This window comes from Ranitomeya variabilis, chromosome 8, assembly GCF_051348905.1.
Source record: "Ranitomeya variabilis isolate aRanVar5 chromosome 8, aRanVar5.hap1, whole genome shotgun sequence".
Taxonomy (NCBI): domain Eukaryota; kingdom Metazoa; phylum Chordata; class Amphibia; order Anura; family Dendrobatidae; genus Ranitomeya; species Ranitomeya variabilis.
In genome coordinates this window covers 208,115,689-208,133,606 of record NC_135239.1, presented here as the reverse complement: position 1 = coordinate 208,133,606, position 17,918 = coordinate 208,115,689, and the positions used below count along the sequence as shown (strand labels likewise).

Genomic DNA, 17,918 nt, shown 5'->3' with positions numbered 1-17,918 from the left:
CGTGTCTGATCTGTAGCTACCACATTAGTTTTATTTCTATGTCATTTTTGACCCCCTGTTGTCCTATAAACGAAACCTATGATGCAAACTGAGAAGCAGACGCTTGCGCTCCGCTGACATTTCAAAGCCAATTATGTGCGATAATTAATTTCAGCATTGCTATCAATTCCCTCTGATTTGAGATCGGTTCTGCAGCTTTAATTAGTGACTAAAAGGAAAGATATTTGCTTGACCTCCAGACAATGCGTTACGGGAAGATAAACAGGCACAACGGACCGTGACAAGGGCAAGAGCGGAGGAGAGAGGGCCTAGTGGTGCTCCATGCGCCCACTACATCTCCACCGCTGCCTGCGACCCCCCCTCGTGATCTGTGCGGCTCCTACATCTCCACCGCTGCCTGCGATCCCCCCTCGTGATCTGTGCGGCCCCTACATCTCCACCGCTGCCTGCGATCCCCCCTCGTGATCTGTGTGGCCCCTACATCTCCACCGCTGCGTGCGATCCCCCTATATCTCCACCGCTGCGTGCGATCCACCTATATCTCCACCGCTGCCTGCGATCCCCCTATATCTCCACCACTGCCTGCAATGCCCCTATATCCACTGCTACCTGCGATCCCCCCTCGTGATCTGTGCGGCCCCTATATCTCCACCACTGCCTGCAATCCCCCCTCGTGATCTGTGCGGCTCCTACATATCCACCGCTGCCTGCAATCCCCCTATATCTCCACCACTGCCTGCAATCCCCCTATATCTTCACCAATGCCTGCAATCCCCCTATATCTCCACTGCTGCCTGTGATCCCCCTATATCTCCACCACTGCCTGCAATCCCCCTATATCTCCACAGATGCCTGCTATCCCCCTATATCTCCACTGCTGCCCGTGATCCCCCTATATCTTCACCAATGCCTGCAATCCCCCTATATCTCCACAAATGCCTGCAATCCCCCTATATCTCCGCTGTTGCCCTTGATCCCCCTATATCTCCGCTGTTGCCCGTGATCCCCCTATAACTCCGCTGTTGCCCGTGATCCCCCTATATCTCCACTGCTGCCTGTAATCCCCCTTGTGCTCCAGCGGCCCCTGTATCTCCACCGCTGCCTGCGATCTTCCCTAGTGCTCCGAGTTTTCACGAATTCATATTTTTCAGACATGTCTGCCGCAGGATCGGGTACTCACCGTATCGACTCAGAGACTTCGTAAACGTTGAGGAGTTGGAGATGTTGTAGGCTGAGTTCTGTTTGGGGACGAGCGCAACCGAAGATCCATCAATAACCTGCAGTAATCAGATCACAAGAGAAGAGCGGCTATGGACAATCAGTGGCCGTCAGATATTCCTCCCATCCCTCATATACGTGCTGCTCGCTGCCCTTATACACGAGCTGATCGTAGTCTACGCACCTGATAGTGAGCCAAAGTGTTGAGGCGTTTCCAGTCGTTGTCTATTTTGGTTGTCACATCCTCGTCTTGCAGGATTATTCGCGCCATCCTACCCTGGCGCCACTCTGTGGGATGGATGGGAAGGAAGGCAAACACTCAGGATGAAAACCAACTACCACATATTAAGAGGACCCCCAACAACCGCAAACAATCAGCTGTCCGAGGAGAGACTCCAGGATCTTGCCGAAGTCCTTGTCTTCTACCGTTGGCCTCCATCTCCCTAAGAGGCCCACATATAGACACCCGCCATCATGGGGGTCTTACCGAGGTCCATGTCTCCTGCTTTTGGTCTCTGGGAATAGGGGACCCCCTTGTACACCGCGTCCAGCAGCTTCTCCTTCACTTGGGTTATGGTGTCACAGTTCAGCACCTTCACTGGAATTTCGGGGGCATTTTCATTTTCGGGGTTCACACAATTCAGCGTCTGTAATCAAGAGTTTGCATTGTGACAGGAGATTTAGGAGTTCAGCGCTACCTGCAATTAACAAATACTATTCTTTTTTCCATATTTTACAGCTTTAATAAGTGTGACTCCCCCCAAAGTGCAGCGATCACAGGGGCGAGATGCAGAGATTCGCTATTGATGGTCATCGCCTTCTGAAGGAGAACATGGTGGTGACAATCTCAGCCCTCCCCTCAGAAACCATGAACGGGGGGCATCACCGCACGGCACAGAGACAGAGATGAATTAAGTCTAGTCCCGGGGGGCTATTACACGTAGCAGCCACGGTGGCCCGAGTGGCGGTAGGTCCGGCACTACATGCGATTGTGAAACCATTGGCTTTCCTGTACTTGTTGCAAAACTGCCGCCATTAATGGATTTCCCAAATGGCAAAATATCGTCCCCCAACCACATCATGACCACCCTGTGTAATAGCAGCCTAGATAAAAAATGGTGGCATGGAGTCCATGCTGTATGGTATAAAGTAAATTGTGGATTGTTCCTCCTTTTAGACCCTAGAGATGCGTTTTGTCACAATGTGTCAGTGCAGGTACGATCCCCTTTACATGGATGGGTGACCTGCACCCAACGAGCGCTGACTGATGAGAGCAAGGTGATCGGCACTCGATTATTTATATTCCATCCGGAAATGATCAAGAGATGGTCGGTCCCGCTCCTCGGAAATATTCATCCCGATCACCGACCCGCGAGGAAACCATCATTTTTCATTGATCGGGTGTTTTGTCTGCAGCACGTTCCACATTTCCATGACAAACACCTGATTAATGAAAACTGATCCTTTCCTCACTGGGCAGAGATTGGGACCTGTCCTCCTGCGATGTGACCTCACAGAGTATTACCTGCACTGACACATTGCAACAAACTCATCAGCTGTTAGCAGAAGGAGGTCAGGATTGGTTTCCAGCCTCTGGATGTAGCTTTCCTTCACTGAGATATAAAATGAAAGGAACATAAAACAAAGTATTAAGTTTCAGATGTGGGGTATCTGGTGACATCCAGAGCTGCACCCCGTGAGCACAAAACCCGACAATCATGCACGTCAGGACATCATTAGCTCCGGAGTGAGGGGCTCTGGCGTCGCCGGATAACCCCTCTAACACAGTCAATATCAGCGCAGTATACAGGGCGCTCATGGGCTCCCCCTGGTGGCAGCTGCAGGCAGCCAGCAGTATGTCATGCGACTGTCTATATGCAGGGAATTGAAGCTTTGTATTGTAAAAATGGGTCAGGGACCTCCAAGACATCAGCCTGTCGCCGTCCTTATGGAAACCAATTAGGATCTACCTCCACCAAGCTGAATATGCATGTGGGGCACATGTACTCAGATAGACATGAAGCCATGAAATGGATTGAAGGATCCCATCTACAGACCCCCCTCCCACCACCACCACCAAAGCGGAGGAAGGGGGAGCGAGTAAACTTACTTGAGGCGAGCGGCAACATGACTCATCGCTCAGCCCGTCATCGGCACAAGGATTCTTCAATCCATTAACAGGCAAGCCACATTAGTGAGACACACAGAAGAGGAAGAGACAGGTTGGCGAGAGAGAAAGAGAGAAAAAAATACCAATGTAAGATGAATGGGTGGGAAATCACCAACAACAGCGCAAAGCAGCCACAGACTCATCCAGTAAGCAGCGCCTGTGGTCAAGGCGAATACGGGACAGGGGCGAGACAAAAAATGTCTGAGCCCATCTGCACTGAGGTATGGAGGACACCGCCGTGGGACGACCACCCTCCTGGCTGTCCACGACTACTTCCCTGCATGATTCATGGCCACCCTGGAGCATAATCATCCCAAAAATCAGGGATGTCACAGATCCCCATTCTCAGGAGACTGACCAGCATCTTGTAGTCGATCTGCTGGCGGATGAGCTTGTCTTCGCTCAGGGAGTATCGCGCTTCTCCTGTGATGGCGTCGATCGGCCCCTTCTCCATCTGCTGCTTGATGGCGCAGTACAGCATGAACAACGGCTCGCCGGCACATTCCTGGATGGGAGGAGAGGAGGCGACATATAGGTCACACCCAATTATCTGACACCACATCATATATCGTATACAACAAAGAGTCCTCCCATAAACATTTATCCCCCCACAAAGACCTCCCCCAGAGAACGTAAGGGGGTCCAAAGTGGGAATGAACATGTGTGACCACTGCATTCACTTCAATGGGTCTATGGAAGTGGAGTATGGATGCATGACCACTGCTCCAAGACAAGAAATGGAGGTAACACACTACCTGTACATAGACGTGAGGTGACAAGAACACATGAGCACTACCTCCACATAGATGTGAATGGAGTGAAACGCATGAGCACTATATAGACGTGAATGGAGTGACAGTTACTCATGCGCACTAACTCTATACAGATGTGGAGTGACAGTAATACATGCGCACTACCTCTACATAGACGTGGAAAGACCATAACACATTCGACTTATCACTACATGGATGTAGAGTGACAGTAACACATGCGCACTACCTCTACATAAATGTGGAGTGACAATAACGCATGCGCACTACCTCTACATAAATGTGGAGTGACAATAACGCATACGCACTAACTCTACATAGACATGCCGTAACAGTAACATATGCACTACCATATAGATGTAAAGTGACAATAACGCACACACACTACCTCAACATAGACGTAGAGAGACAGTAACACATGCGCACTACCTCTACATAAATGTGGAGTGACAATAACGCATGCGCACTACCTCTACATAGATGTGGAGGGGCAGTAAAACATGCGCACTACCTCTACATAAATGTGGAGTGACAATAACGCATGCGCACTACCTCTACATAGACATGCCGTAACAGTAACACATATGCACTACCTCTATATAGATGTAAAGTGACAATAACGCATACACACTACCTCAACATAGACGTGGAGAGACAGTAACACAAGCGCACTACCTCTACATAGATGTTGAGTGACAATAACACATGCGCACTACCTCTACATAGATGTGGAGTGACAATAACACATGCGCACTACCTCTATATAGATGTGGAGTGACAATAACACATGCGCACTACCTCTATATAGATGTGGAGTGACAATAACACATGCGCACTACCTCTACATAGATGTGGAGTGACAATAACACATGCGCACTACCTCTATATAGATGTAGAGTGACAGTAACACATGCGCACTACCTCTATATAGATGTAGAGTGACAGTAACACATGTGCGCTACCTCTACATAGAAGTGGAGGGACAGTAAAACATGCGCACTACCTCTACATAAATGTGGAGTTACAATAACGCATGTGCACTACCTCTACATAGACATGCCGTAACAGTAACACATGCGCACTACCTCTATATAGATGTAAAGTGACAATAACGCATACACACTACCTCAACATAGACGTGGAGAGACAGTAACACATGCGCACTAACTCTACATAGATTTGGAGTGACAGTAACACATGCGCACTAACTCTACATAGATGTAGAGTGACAGTAACACATGCGCACTACTTCTATATAGATGTAGAGTGACAATAACACATGCGCACTACCTCTATATAGATGTAGAGTGACAGTAACACATGCGCACTACCTCTATATAGATGTAGAGTGACAATAACACATGCGCACTACCTCTATATAGATGTAGAGTGACAATAACACATGCGCACTACCTCTATATAGATGTAGTGACAATAACACATGCGCACTACCTCTATATAGATGTAGAGTGACAATAACACATGCGCACTACCTCTATATAGATGTAGTGACAATAACACATGCGCACTACCTCTATATAGATGTAGAGTGACAATAACACATGCGCACTACCTCTATATAGATGTAGAGTGACAATAACACATGCGCACTACCTCTATATAGATGTAGAGTGACAATAACACATGCGCACTACCTCTATATAGATGTAGAGTGACAGTAAAACATGCGCACTACCTCTACATAAATGTGGAGTGCCAATAACGCATGTCCACTACCTCTACATTGAGGGTTAAAAAAAGCATGGATATTAATAAAAAAGTAACATCCATCATTTCAGGGATAATCTGACCATTTTGCATTATTGTTGTGCAGAGGACCCCCAGCCTTCGATGAGACCAGAATATAAAACTCTTCAGACATGTGAAGTGAGCTGCTTACGTATCTACGCCCCTATATTAATTACTGTTCCCGATGGGGGATGAGACGATGGTGGGGCCTCGCTGCACAGCCCATACTGACAACACCCCTGGCCACCATGGACTTGGACATGGGGCCGCTTTCACATGTCAATCTGCTTTGGTGCAAAAGTGCAAGTACTTCCCTGTCACCATATGCTGTTAGCATCTCGTTAGCATCTGCAGTAATTAAAGAGACAGCTGCTAACGAGCGAGAGCAGGCATACATCATCCCCAGACCTTCCAACAACGCGCTTGTCTTTGAAATTATGGTTCATTTGCAAACTTAGCTTCATTAATTCAACTTGGGGAAGGCGATGCGCAGGATCTGAGAGAAAGCAGCCTGCGCCTGGCCGCGCTGCGAATAATTAATCGTTCTGGAGATAAAGAGGAGTCAGAAGTTTTCGGGGAGACTGGCCGGATGATTGGCGGATTAACCACCGAGAGCAGACTGTCTGTGCAGAGCAGCTTGGCATGGAAGGCCAGCAATGGTTGTGCTTTGTGTAAGCGGCCATCTTTCTATTCATTACAATTGCGAGTGGATGAGGAGTTTCTTATTGAAGGACTAAGTATAGACAAAGAATGATAGGCAGAAGTAAATAATGACCATCTTCCAAACCACTGGTTTCCAAGCCAGGTCAGTTTCAGGTCGGCACTGGCTATGGCGTCCGACCCGGCAGATTGGCACCCGCTATGGCGTCCGACCCAGCAGATTGGCAACCGCTATGGTGTCCGACCCGGCAGGTTGCCACACGCTATGGTGTCTGACCCGGTAGATCGGCACACGCTATGGCGTCTGACCCGGTAGATCAGCACACGCTATGGCGTCTGACCCGGCAGGTTGCCACATGCTATGGTGTCCGACCCAGCAGGTTGCTACACGCTATGGCGTCCGACCCGGCAGGTTGCCACACGCTATGGCGTCTGACCCAGTAGATCGGCACACGCTATGACATCCGACCCGACAGGTGGGCACACGCTATGGCGTCTGACCCGGTAGATCAGCACACGCTATGGCGTCCGATCCAACAGATGGGAACCTTCTATGCTGTCCGATCCAACAGATGGGAACCTTCTATGCTGTCCGATCCAGCAGATGGGAACCTTCTATGCTGTCCGATCCAGCAGGTCGGCATCTTCCATGGCCATCTATATTATTACACCTTGACGTGACTAAGCTATTGCGCTCTTCGATCTAAAAATACTTAGTACCTTACATTTTTAAGCAATAGTGGAGTTCATGTATTCATTAATCGCAGGGTGCGGACACAACGTGTATGTATATTGGCCTCAAAGTATATTTGTGAACCTGTACATTAATTACTGCCCTATTTTTCTTTTTTGTAGCACCTTCTTAGGCGTCCCATCCAGCAAGTCAGCACCTTTTAACGTGTCTGACCCTAAGGACCACCCAGAATCGTCCCTCCTATTTATAACCTTTTAGGCATTCAGAAAAGCTGAAACTGATTACATGACTCCTGCCTGCTGTAGTCAGGGGGGCGGAGTTTACACCTTTTAATGCTGAATGGTTTGTTTTGACTCCTTTTAGTTGATTACACTGCAACCTCTTAGCTTTTCCCTGTGAATTGCACAAATGGCCAAATTTCAAGGGGAGAATTTTCTGGCGGCATATTCCTTTAAATGTACGATATAAACACCAGAGAGCAGAAAGCTACAAATATGAGCAGAGCGTCATGGACAGGCTCTAGCTCATCAGGCATCTAACACCGCACGTTTTTCAACACTGCGGAGTCGTTTTCTTTCTCCGTCGCTTTTCTGGCTTTGCAGGGAATGTCTCATTACACTTGTGATAAATAACGGCGCGGGGCGTGAGAGGCGGCAGGGAAGTTATAATATAAATGATACACACACACACAGTTTGACAATCCAAAAACAGGGCGACCCAAATATCCTGGAGCCCAGAAAAGAAAACCTGCCCTTTCTTTTTTCCTTTTTAGGTGGCGCGGCACCCCCATGTTTCCGCCATGGCCTCCCATAATGCACTGCTCTATAAGCGTGTGATAACAGATGCCGGGGCCACGAGCACAGGAAGAAAGCAGCCGGCTACTAGTAATGAAGATGAAATGGATTGGGAGCGGGGTGGTCGATAGGAGCTAAAGCCTCCGGAGGAGGGTAATGGGTTCTGGGGGGGCTTGAAGCTACTGGAGACTGGCGCAAAATTGTACAAAAAAGCGCCAACGATTATGTGGCAAGAGCGATCACAGCGGGAGGTGACATTTAGGCTCTAGTCGCCCTGTCGCCTCCTGGAGACCTTTACATTAATGGCTGATTGTCAATCCGGCAAAAATGTGCAAAACCCGAGTCCGGGACGATGGCGTCCGTGCTGACGATTCTGGGAGTCTCCTCCATCCTTATCCACAGGAGCTGACAATCGAATTTCTCTTTCAGCTTAATAAAATACGTTCTGTTTCTATTCCTCATCATTATCATAATCTCTGCTTGCTGTGAATTGGAACATAGAGAAGCGGAAAATGTCCTGAGATGATACTTCTCACAGCTGAGGGTTCGTTATAATCGATTTCCTTCTCTCGACAATCCACTAACACTCCAGACTGATACATTGTAACAAACTATCAGGACAGGAAAGAGATCAATGTGGTCGTTATACTGCATTGCCTACACTAGATACATTGGAACAGACCCTCAGCTTGGAGAAAAACTGGGTGGTTCTCAATCTAGGGATGAGAATGTTCCTATTCACCGGCAGCAAACAGGTATCTTGGAAATAGTGAGGCAGAGAAATACAGAAAAATGTTAGAAGAAAGAAAGAGGGAGAGAAAAATAAGATTGCGAGCTCCTGTGAACGGGGATGATGAGGGTGTCCAGCATCGTATGTAAACAAGGCTGCAATTCACTGACAAGCAGAAATCTCCAAAACAGTGACTATTTTAAAGAAAAACTTTCCATTTCACAATCATTAAGCTTCATCTACATGACACTTCTGTAACTGGCAATGTGTCAAGCGACTGATCGCGTCACTGTGGGGCAAGCAGTCATCACCTTTCACCCCCAGAGATGGCCACCGGGCAGATTTACCTACCAGGAGGGTAACAAGTCAACTTTTATAAATTGCTCAAAAAATAAGGGGTAACACTTAAATAACACAATGTAACTCCAAGTCAGTTTCTCCTGCTGTTGTGCAAATGGAACAGAAATTATAGGCAATTAGCAAGACAACCCTTATAAAGGAGTGGTTCACCAGGAGGTGACCACAGACCATTTTTCTGTTCTCATCCTTTGTGGCTGTATTGATAACTTTTTTCATTGCTTTCACCCCTAGGGGTACTGTACAGTAGCATGAGGTGGTGTCTACAACCCACAGAATTTGCTCAGGTAGTGCAGCTCATCCAGGATGGTACATCAATGTGAGCTGTAGCAAGAAGGGCAGCTGTGTCTGTCAGCACAGTGTCCGGAGCATGGAGCAGATACCAGGAGACAGGCCAGTACAACAGGAGACGTGGAGGGGGCCGTAGGAGGGCAACAACCCAGCACCAGGTACAAGGAGTAACAGGAGAAGCAGTGCCAGAGCCCTGCAAAATGACCTCCAGCAGGCCACTAACATCCATGGGCCTGTTCAAACTGTCAGAAACAGACTCCAGGAGGGTGGTATGAGGGCCTGACGTCCACAAATGGGTGTTGTGCTTAAAGTCCAACACCGTGAAGCGCGATTGGCAACTGCCAGAGAACACCAAAGTTGGCAGATTCAACATTGGAGCCCTGTGCTCTTCACGGATGAGAACAAGTTCACACTGAGCACGTGACAGACATGACCGAGTCTAGAGAAGCTTTGGACAATGTTCTGCTGCCTGCAACATCCTCCAGCAAGTAATGGTGTGGGGTGGCATTTCTTTGGAGGGCCGCACAGCCCTCCATGTGCTCGCCAGAGGTAGCCTGACAGCCATTGGGTACGGGGTAGAGATCCTCAGCTATTGTGAGATGCAGGTGCACTGGACCCTGGGTCCCTTCCGATGCATGACAACGCTAGGCCTCATGTGGCCAAAGTGTCAGAAGTTCCTCAATGATGAAGGCATTGATGCTATGGAGTTACCTGCCCGTTCCCCAGACCTGAAACCAATGGAGCACATCTAGAACATCATGTCTCATTCCATCCACCAACGCCACATTGCACCACAGACTGTCCAGGAGTTAACTTGATGTTTTAATTCAGGTCTGGGAACATCCGCCGCCTCATCAGGACCATGCCCAGGCATTATAGTGAGGTCATACAGGCACATGGAGGCCACACACACTACTGAGCATCATTTCCTTGTCTTCAGACATTTCCACTGAAGTTGGATCAGCCTTAAATTTGATTTTCCACTTTGATTTTGAGCATCATTATAAATCCAGACCTCCATGGGATATTAATTTAATTTACATTGATCATTTTTATGTTTTATTGTTCTGAACACATTCTACTATGTAATGAATAAAGATTCGCAGCTGGAATATTTCATTCAGTGATATCTAGGATATGGGATTTTTTTTGAGCAGTATATATTGGGTCCCTTCATTTCCAGACATGAGTCACATGCTTGGCACGATATGCCAAGGTGCAAGGCTGCAAATTACGTTTGTAGGGTAAAGTGATAATTTGGCAGTGAAAATATTGTAGCGTCGGTGACAGATATGAGGTAGGAGGGTCGCCGCTGGCTGGATTTTCCATTCACTACCCGCACTAGAAGAATTGGAGGGCATGGCAGAGCTGTATCAGTGCGGTACATTAAGAGCGGGTAATGAGCGGGTAGGTGGACGGAGTGAGTGGGTCCCTGGAGTATGTAGAGCTTTTACCAGCTTACGGCAGATTAAATGGCCACTTTCAGCCTCGATTACGGAGGCTTCAAACTCTCGGCCTAATATTAAACCTGCATTTCGGAGGCGCAGGCACAAGAGGACGTATTCTACAAACTAAGAGCTGGAGATCAAGTAAAGGATCTCGAGAAAACTCAACAATGTGATAAAGGGGAACTCTAGCTGTGCAGCTGTTATAGACATCTTAAAGGGTTATTTCACTGGGGGAAGCTTCAATCTGGGAGCCTTACCCATGCACAGGATTAAGTGGGACAATGCGGCTCAATCTCCCCTGAAAACCATTGGGGCAATTCTGAATTTTGCCAGCGTCTGAAATTCACGTTAGAATGAAACAAATACTTTTCAAAATCACTGCTTGCTGTCAGGAGATGGGATCATTTCTGATGATGCCTTGAGCCTCTTTAAACCTTACATCTCTCACACGGCTGCTGGATTTGCTACAATGTATCAAGGCAGTAAAAAGGAAACCTGTGGGTATGATTTTAGATATGGAAGCATTGGTACAGCTGGGTGCACAGGGGCGTGGCCATCCACCTAAATGGCTTCTTCTGGAGGAACCGACAAGCCCCCATGTAAATGTGCCGACGGGTCGCCTCTAACAAGTCTCATCCCAGAGCAGGACGGCACAGACATTCGTGCTGGGGCTTCGCTTACAGAGGACTGACTGTACCGATACACTGCAACAAACCCTGCAGCTGTGCGAGACCAGGAGTAAGACAAGATGATCAGGGGATGAAATCAAGGAACCTGTCCAAACGGTCTAAAACCTGTATGCACCTCATTAATTTAATTAGTGCCTTTAAAAAAAAAATAAAAAAAAATCATTTACTTGGTTTCATCTGTTTTTTTCTTGCTCGCCAACATGGCCTTGATTTTACATTATTTGTGTAATCTTGTAATGTCACACAACATTTGTGCAGTAGTACTCCAGTACCCTGGCGGCATAAAGTTGTTATTTTTTGCAACTTTTTAAGTCTGGAAAAGTGCAAAAACAAAGGAAACACTTTGCACAAATTCCACCAGTGAAAAGTCAAAGACAGAACATAGACACAAGTGGTGAATCAGCCCACGTTGTGCTTCACGGCGGCTCTGACCGATCTCCTTCCATATCTTTGTGTTACAGACCAGGGTGGAGTGTCCCTTTAAGCACCTCATGTAGTAGATGGCGCTGTAATAAGTTACCGCCCGTCAGTTTCGGAGCGTTTTGCCAAAATGTTTTGTTCTTTTTCTTCCATTCCGCTGATTTTATTTTGATTGTTCCGATGTCTCAATATTTATTCCTTTCCATATGGTGTAAAAAAAACGGTAACAATTTAGAAAGGCGTCATCGTGCTTCCTGGATGGTGATTGCCATCTGCATTCCCCTGGTGGAATCAATCAGAATAAAACGTTCCTGGCAGAGGCTTCCTCTCATTATTTCACTTTTCTATCTTTCAATGGGATATAAGAAGCAGGAGACAACTCCACAAAGGAGACATTTTTGGAGGATCCCATACAGAGATCAAGTCTACAGACAAGCCTGGAAAACTCCACTGATCGGCCACTTATATCGAACCTTCGGTATAGCGAGAACCCCCTAAATGTCAGTGTTCAGTGGTTCGTTCCATACCACACAAAGCATTTCTCTTTTAAAATCGACTGCATCATTATGGAACAGACCACTGCATGCACAATATGGGGGTGTTCTAAACTATGGAATTCAATTCTCAAGGATGTAAACAATCCCAGTCCATTGCATAGGTCCGTCATATAAAAGCATTGTTTCTGGCAATGATCACATTGTCCGTTTCTCACCATTTAATAAAAGAGGTTTACCTTTAAGAACTTGTAGAGAAGGAACGTGAACCAGTTTGTCAGCATCTTCTCAGCCACAGACTCTGTCCTGTGAGAACGAGAAACAACAAAGTAATATTATAGAAAAGGCAGTAATTTGAGTTGAATATTACCCTGCAGGTTATAACAGCTGCCTAAAATGTTACTGTCACTTTAAAAAAACAAAACAAAACAAGTTAAAGATATTAATTGCATTAGACATACAGGTTCCATAATGAACGGTTACCTGGTGTCTCTGGGCCATTATAGGACCACGTGTAAGAATCGGGGATGTGCCCGGCCCGTTACCGACACTTCCACCGGTGACGCAGCACAAACATGTGGATTATAATAATGTACCAGCCACCCAGAGGCAGCGAGGCGCGGGCTTCCCTCTCTTATGGAGTCAGCCTCAGGGAGCCAAAACCCCCCCATGTAGCCATAGTATTGTACCAGCAATGAAAAGACCCAACATCAAAGGGGCAACCACCTACAGCAGCCAGAGAAGTCGGCAATGAGATACATTAATGCGCCATTATACGGGACCAGTTCAGGGAGATGCAGATGACAAGGATTAATCCCGCTAGTCCTGGAGGACGTGCAGCGCCAAAGGGGTTAAACATCACATTGTAGACATCTGTCAGACAACAGCAATCTATCTGCTAATTGAGCAAGGAGGCTTTGATCCCATTTGTGGGCGATTCCCGTCAGATAAACTCTGCTCATCAGTCATATCACTAATTGTAATACCGTAACTGGACAAAAATCCAATCTACCGCCAAACCAGAAAAACTCCAATCACGTCATTCTGTGCACCCTATATAGACACATACTGGGTAAGCATTATGGTAGTTATATTCTTGTACATGGGGGCAGTATTATAGTAGTTATATTCTTCTACATAGGGGCAGTATTATAGTAGTTATATTCTTGTACATAGGAGCGGTATTATAGTTACATTCTTCTACATAGCAGCGGTATTATAGTAGTTATATTCTTGTATATGGGCGCAGCATTATAGTAGTTATATTCTTGTACATAGGGGGCAGTATTACAGTAGTTATATTCTTGTATATAGGAGCAGTATTATAGTAGTTATATTCTTGTACATAGGGGCAGTATTATAGTAGTTATATTCTTGTACATAGGGGGCAGTATTACAGTAGTTATATTCTTGTATATAGGAGCAGTATTATAGAAGTTATATTCTTGTACATAGGGGCAGTATTATAGTAGTTATATTCTTGTACATAGGGGCAGTATTATAGTAGTTATATTCTTGTATATAGGGGCAGTATTATAGTAGTTATATTCTTGTACATGAGGCAGTATTATAGTAGTTATATTCTTGTACATAGGGGCGGTATTATAGTAGTTATATTCTTGTACATAGGAGCAGTATTATAGTAGTTATATTCTTGTACATGGGGCAGTATTATAGTAGTTATATTCTTGTACATGGGGCAGTATTATAGTAGTTATATTCTTGTACATAGGAGCAGTATTATAGTAGTTATATTCTTGTACATAGGAGCAGTATTATAGTAGTTATATTCTTGTACATAGAGTAATTTTGTAGTGAATGTTTGTCTATTGCATGAATCCTAGTTTATCGGTGACTGTGAGCGGTATTATGGGCATTTAATGAGGAGCGCTCATCCTTCGTACCGGCCGCTGTGTTTCTCCGCATCTCTGGCTCCAGCTGTACGGAGGATCATGGACAGGTAGAGAGAAAGCAATAAATAAACAATAAGAGCTTCATTTACAGCCAAATCTGACGGTCACAGAGTCTTGAAGTGCAATTTCTGTCACCAGGCCTGTGATCAATAGACAGAGGATGGGAAGATATTAAATTAATGAAGATAATGTATTTTTTAGCAGAACTTCGGCTTTTGCATTCGGAAATCGATTTGATTGTGTCTAATTCTTCTTTTCAGCGCCGGCTGTGTGCGCCAATTGATTTCTTTCAGCCTTCTTAATCATTTTCGCATGTGTGGAGCATTGTGCTCAGGATAAGGGATCGGACAAGTGGATGGGATGTCAAGACTGCAGCCGCTCGGCTGCTGAATGCTTCAGGATGTAAAGTAAGAAAAAACGCAGACTCAGCTGATACATTGTCACCCACTCATCATCCACATAATCCCTGAGGAGTCCCGGGATCACAAACAGCAAGTATCAGAATATATGTAATATCCAGAAGAGATCAGGGGGAACTTATCTGTTACAGCGCTATCACAGGTCATCTAAGCTGTAAGTGCAAAATATGAGTGCACCTCTGGAGTATAATACAGGATGTGCAGTATGTTTTTGGATTATAAAATACACTTTTTGCCCTCCAGGGTGTAAACAGGGGTGCAACTTCTAAACCAAACGTAGCTTACTGGGGGTAGAGGGGTGGGGAGTCAGCTGCAGTGGAGATCTCAATCTGTACATGCGCCACATAAGACGCCCATTTTCCCAAAGAACACCATATTGAAAAGATGGGAAGTACTGGGACTCCCAACATTTTCTGGAAGCCTGGGTCTCATCGCAGCCTTGCACTGCCAAACACCTTCTCCTCCCAGCCTGGGGCCCGCATCATGGTTTATCTTTTGCCGACCCCGCCAGCTTCCTGCAGCAGCGACTCTGCCTCCTGTGACCCCCCTGGTAAACTACTGTAAAAACGAACTAAAAAATGCACCATTTTATTAAAAAAAAAAAAAAAGTTTTTCCTATTTTTCTCCCCCAAATTTTGGATGCGTCTTATGGTCAGGTGTGTCTTATAATCCGCAAAATACCAAAGATCAGTACAGAATAAGAAATGTACAACGAATGAAATAAATTTTGAACATGTCACCAATTTTTTTTTTAAGTACCGTATTTTTCGGACTACAAGACGCACTTTTTCCCCCCCTAAAAAGAGGGGAAAATAGGGGGTGCGTCTAATAGTCGTAATGCAGGCTTACCCGCAGTGGTGTGGTGGCGGCGTCAGAGGTGCGGTGGCAGAGGTGCGGGGATGAGGAGGCGCAGTAAGCGGGGTCCCTTTCACCGGTGAGATGATGCAGCAGCCCGGTAAGCAGCAGAGCCGGGTGAATCATGTTGTTATCGGTGGTGGCGGCCATCTTCCTGAGGCCGCGCGTGCGCAGATGGAGTGCTCTGCTTCCCGGGGCTTCAGGAAAATGGCCACGGGAGGCCGCGCGTGCGCAGATGGAGATCGCGGTGGCCATTTTCCTGAAGACGAGTTCGCAGATTTAGATCTTGGCTTCAGGAAAATGGCCGCCGCGATCTCCATCTGCGCACTCGCGGCCTCCCGCGGCCATTTTCCTGAAGCCCCGGGAAGCAGAGCACTCCATCTGCGCACACGCGGCCTCAGGAAGATGGCTGCCACCACCGATAACAACATGATTCACCCGGCTCTCCTGCTTACCGGGCTGCTGCATCACCTCACCGGTGAAAGGGACCCCGCTCACGCCATACTGCTCACTGAGCCTCCTCATCCCAGCACCTCTGCCGGTAACCACTGCTGCAACTCCTCCCATGGACACCAGGCCGTGTCGTCGTCCACCTAAGCAGGAAGGGACCCTGCTCAGGTGCACGCCGTACCACATCACCCCACCTCTGCCGACACCATGCCTCCTGTGACCCTGCTCTGCCACCGCCAGCCCTCAGGTAAGATACTGTAAATTCGGACAATAAGGCGGACCCCCATCTTCTAAAACAAATCTTTTTTTCTGCAATTTTCACCCCAAATTTGGGGTGCGTCTTATGGTCCGGTGAGTCTTATAGTCCGAAAAATACGGTAAATCTAATTCTAGAGATGCTACTGATGTGAAATTCTCACCAGATTTCGGTAACAACCCATCCAATCCACACAGGCAAATAAATCAAACCATAGGTGTCCATAAATTAAGTTGTTTGTAATAATTTGAAATTACACAAGGAAAAACTATTGAACACGCTTATTGAAATTTGATACTTCATAAAAAAGCCTTTGTTGGTGAATGAAGCTTCAGGATGCCTCCTGTATGGAGAAACTAGTCGCAGACATTGCTCAAGTGTGATTTTGGCCCATTCTTCCACACACTCTTCACATCCTGAAGGTCCCGTGGGCTCCTTCTATGAACTCTGAGCTTTTGTTCCTTTAATAAACTTTCTATTGGATTTAGATCCAGTGATCGGCTCGTCCATTCTAGCAGCTTAGTTTTGTCTCTAAAACCAATTGAGAGTTTCCTTGGTTGTATGTTTGGGATTGTTGTCTTGCTGAAATGTCCATCCTTGTTTCATCTTTTACATCGTGGTAGATGGCCTCAGATTGCTATCAAGAATGACTCTACGTTTGCCCATTCATCAATCGTTAAATTAAATTTGCTAGTGCCGTATGCTGAAAAACAGCCCCACACCGTGATGTTCCCACCAAACTTCACTATTGGTATGGGTGTTTTTGGGGTGAGATGCAGTGCCTTTTGGCCTCCAAACATGTGTATTTTGGCATTCAAACAGTTCAATTTTCATCTCAACTGACAAGACTCTTCTCCAGCTTGTCTAAATGTTGAGCAAACTTTAAGCGCTCTTGAACATGCTTTTTGTTCAGCAATGGAGTCTTGAGTGGTGAGCATGAATACAAGCCATGGAGGTTGAGTGAATTACTAATAGTTTTTAAAAGAAACTCTTCTGATAATTATTTTCACTAAGCTGTCTGAAATCTTGCACGGAGCACCTGGTCATGACCAGTTTATGGTGAAGTGATGTTCTTTCCACTTGTGGATTATCACCCTAGCAGTGCTAGCTGGAACCTACAGTAGTGAAGAAATTCTTCTGTAACCAATGATATCAGCATAATAAGGTTGCAAAGGTCTTGTGACAGCTCACTGGTTTTACCCATCATGAGATGTTTCTTGTGTGGCACCTTGATAATGAGACACCTTTTTATAGGCCATCAGTAAAATCAGCTCATATTTTTCACCAAGTGGCAGAATTACTGATAGATTTCAGCTGGTGTCTTGACTCTCCAGGGCTTTTTGCCTCTCTCTCTCAGATGTTTGAGTGCAGCTCTGGGGTATAATACAGGATGTAACTCAGGATCAGTAATGTAATGTATGTACACAGTGAGTGCACCAGCAGAATAGTGAGTGCAGCTCTGGAGTATAATACAGGAGGTAACGCAGGATCAGTAATGTAATGTATGTATACAGTGACTGCACCAGCAGAATAGTGAGTGC

The 17,918-nt window shown here is 46.3% G+C and overlaps 1 protein-coding gene across 5 annotated transcripts in view; it reads right to left on the bottom strand.

Annotated features, from left to right (window-relative positions):
• Nucleotides 1-17,918, bottom strand: part of PLXNA1 (plexin A1) — a 297,155-nt gene that overhangs the window by 10,774 nt on the left and 268,463 nt on the right. For 4 of the 5 annotated variants that reach the window (XM_077276604.1, XM_077276605.1, XM_077276607.1 and 1 more), the window contains exons 23-28: nt 12,724-12,790; nt 3,747-3,893; nt 3,329-3,382; nt 1,706-1,865; nt 1,403-1,506; nt 1,181-1,277 (exon numbers count right to left, since the gene is read on the bottom strand). In XM_077276604.1, the coding sequence (XP_077132719.1) occupies nt 1,181-1,277; nt 1,403-1,506; nt 1,706-1,865; nt 3,329-3,382; nt 3,747-3,893; nt 12,724-12,790 (629 nt within the window). The remainder of the gene's footprint in view (nt 1-1,180; nt 1,278-1,402; nt 1,507-1,705; nt 1,866-3,328; nt 3,383-3,746; nt 3,894-12,723; nt 12,791-17,918) is intronic. The other variant, XM_077276608.1, reaches the window with a different exon arrangement.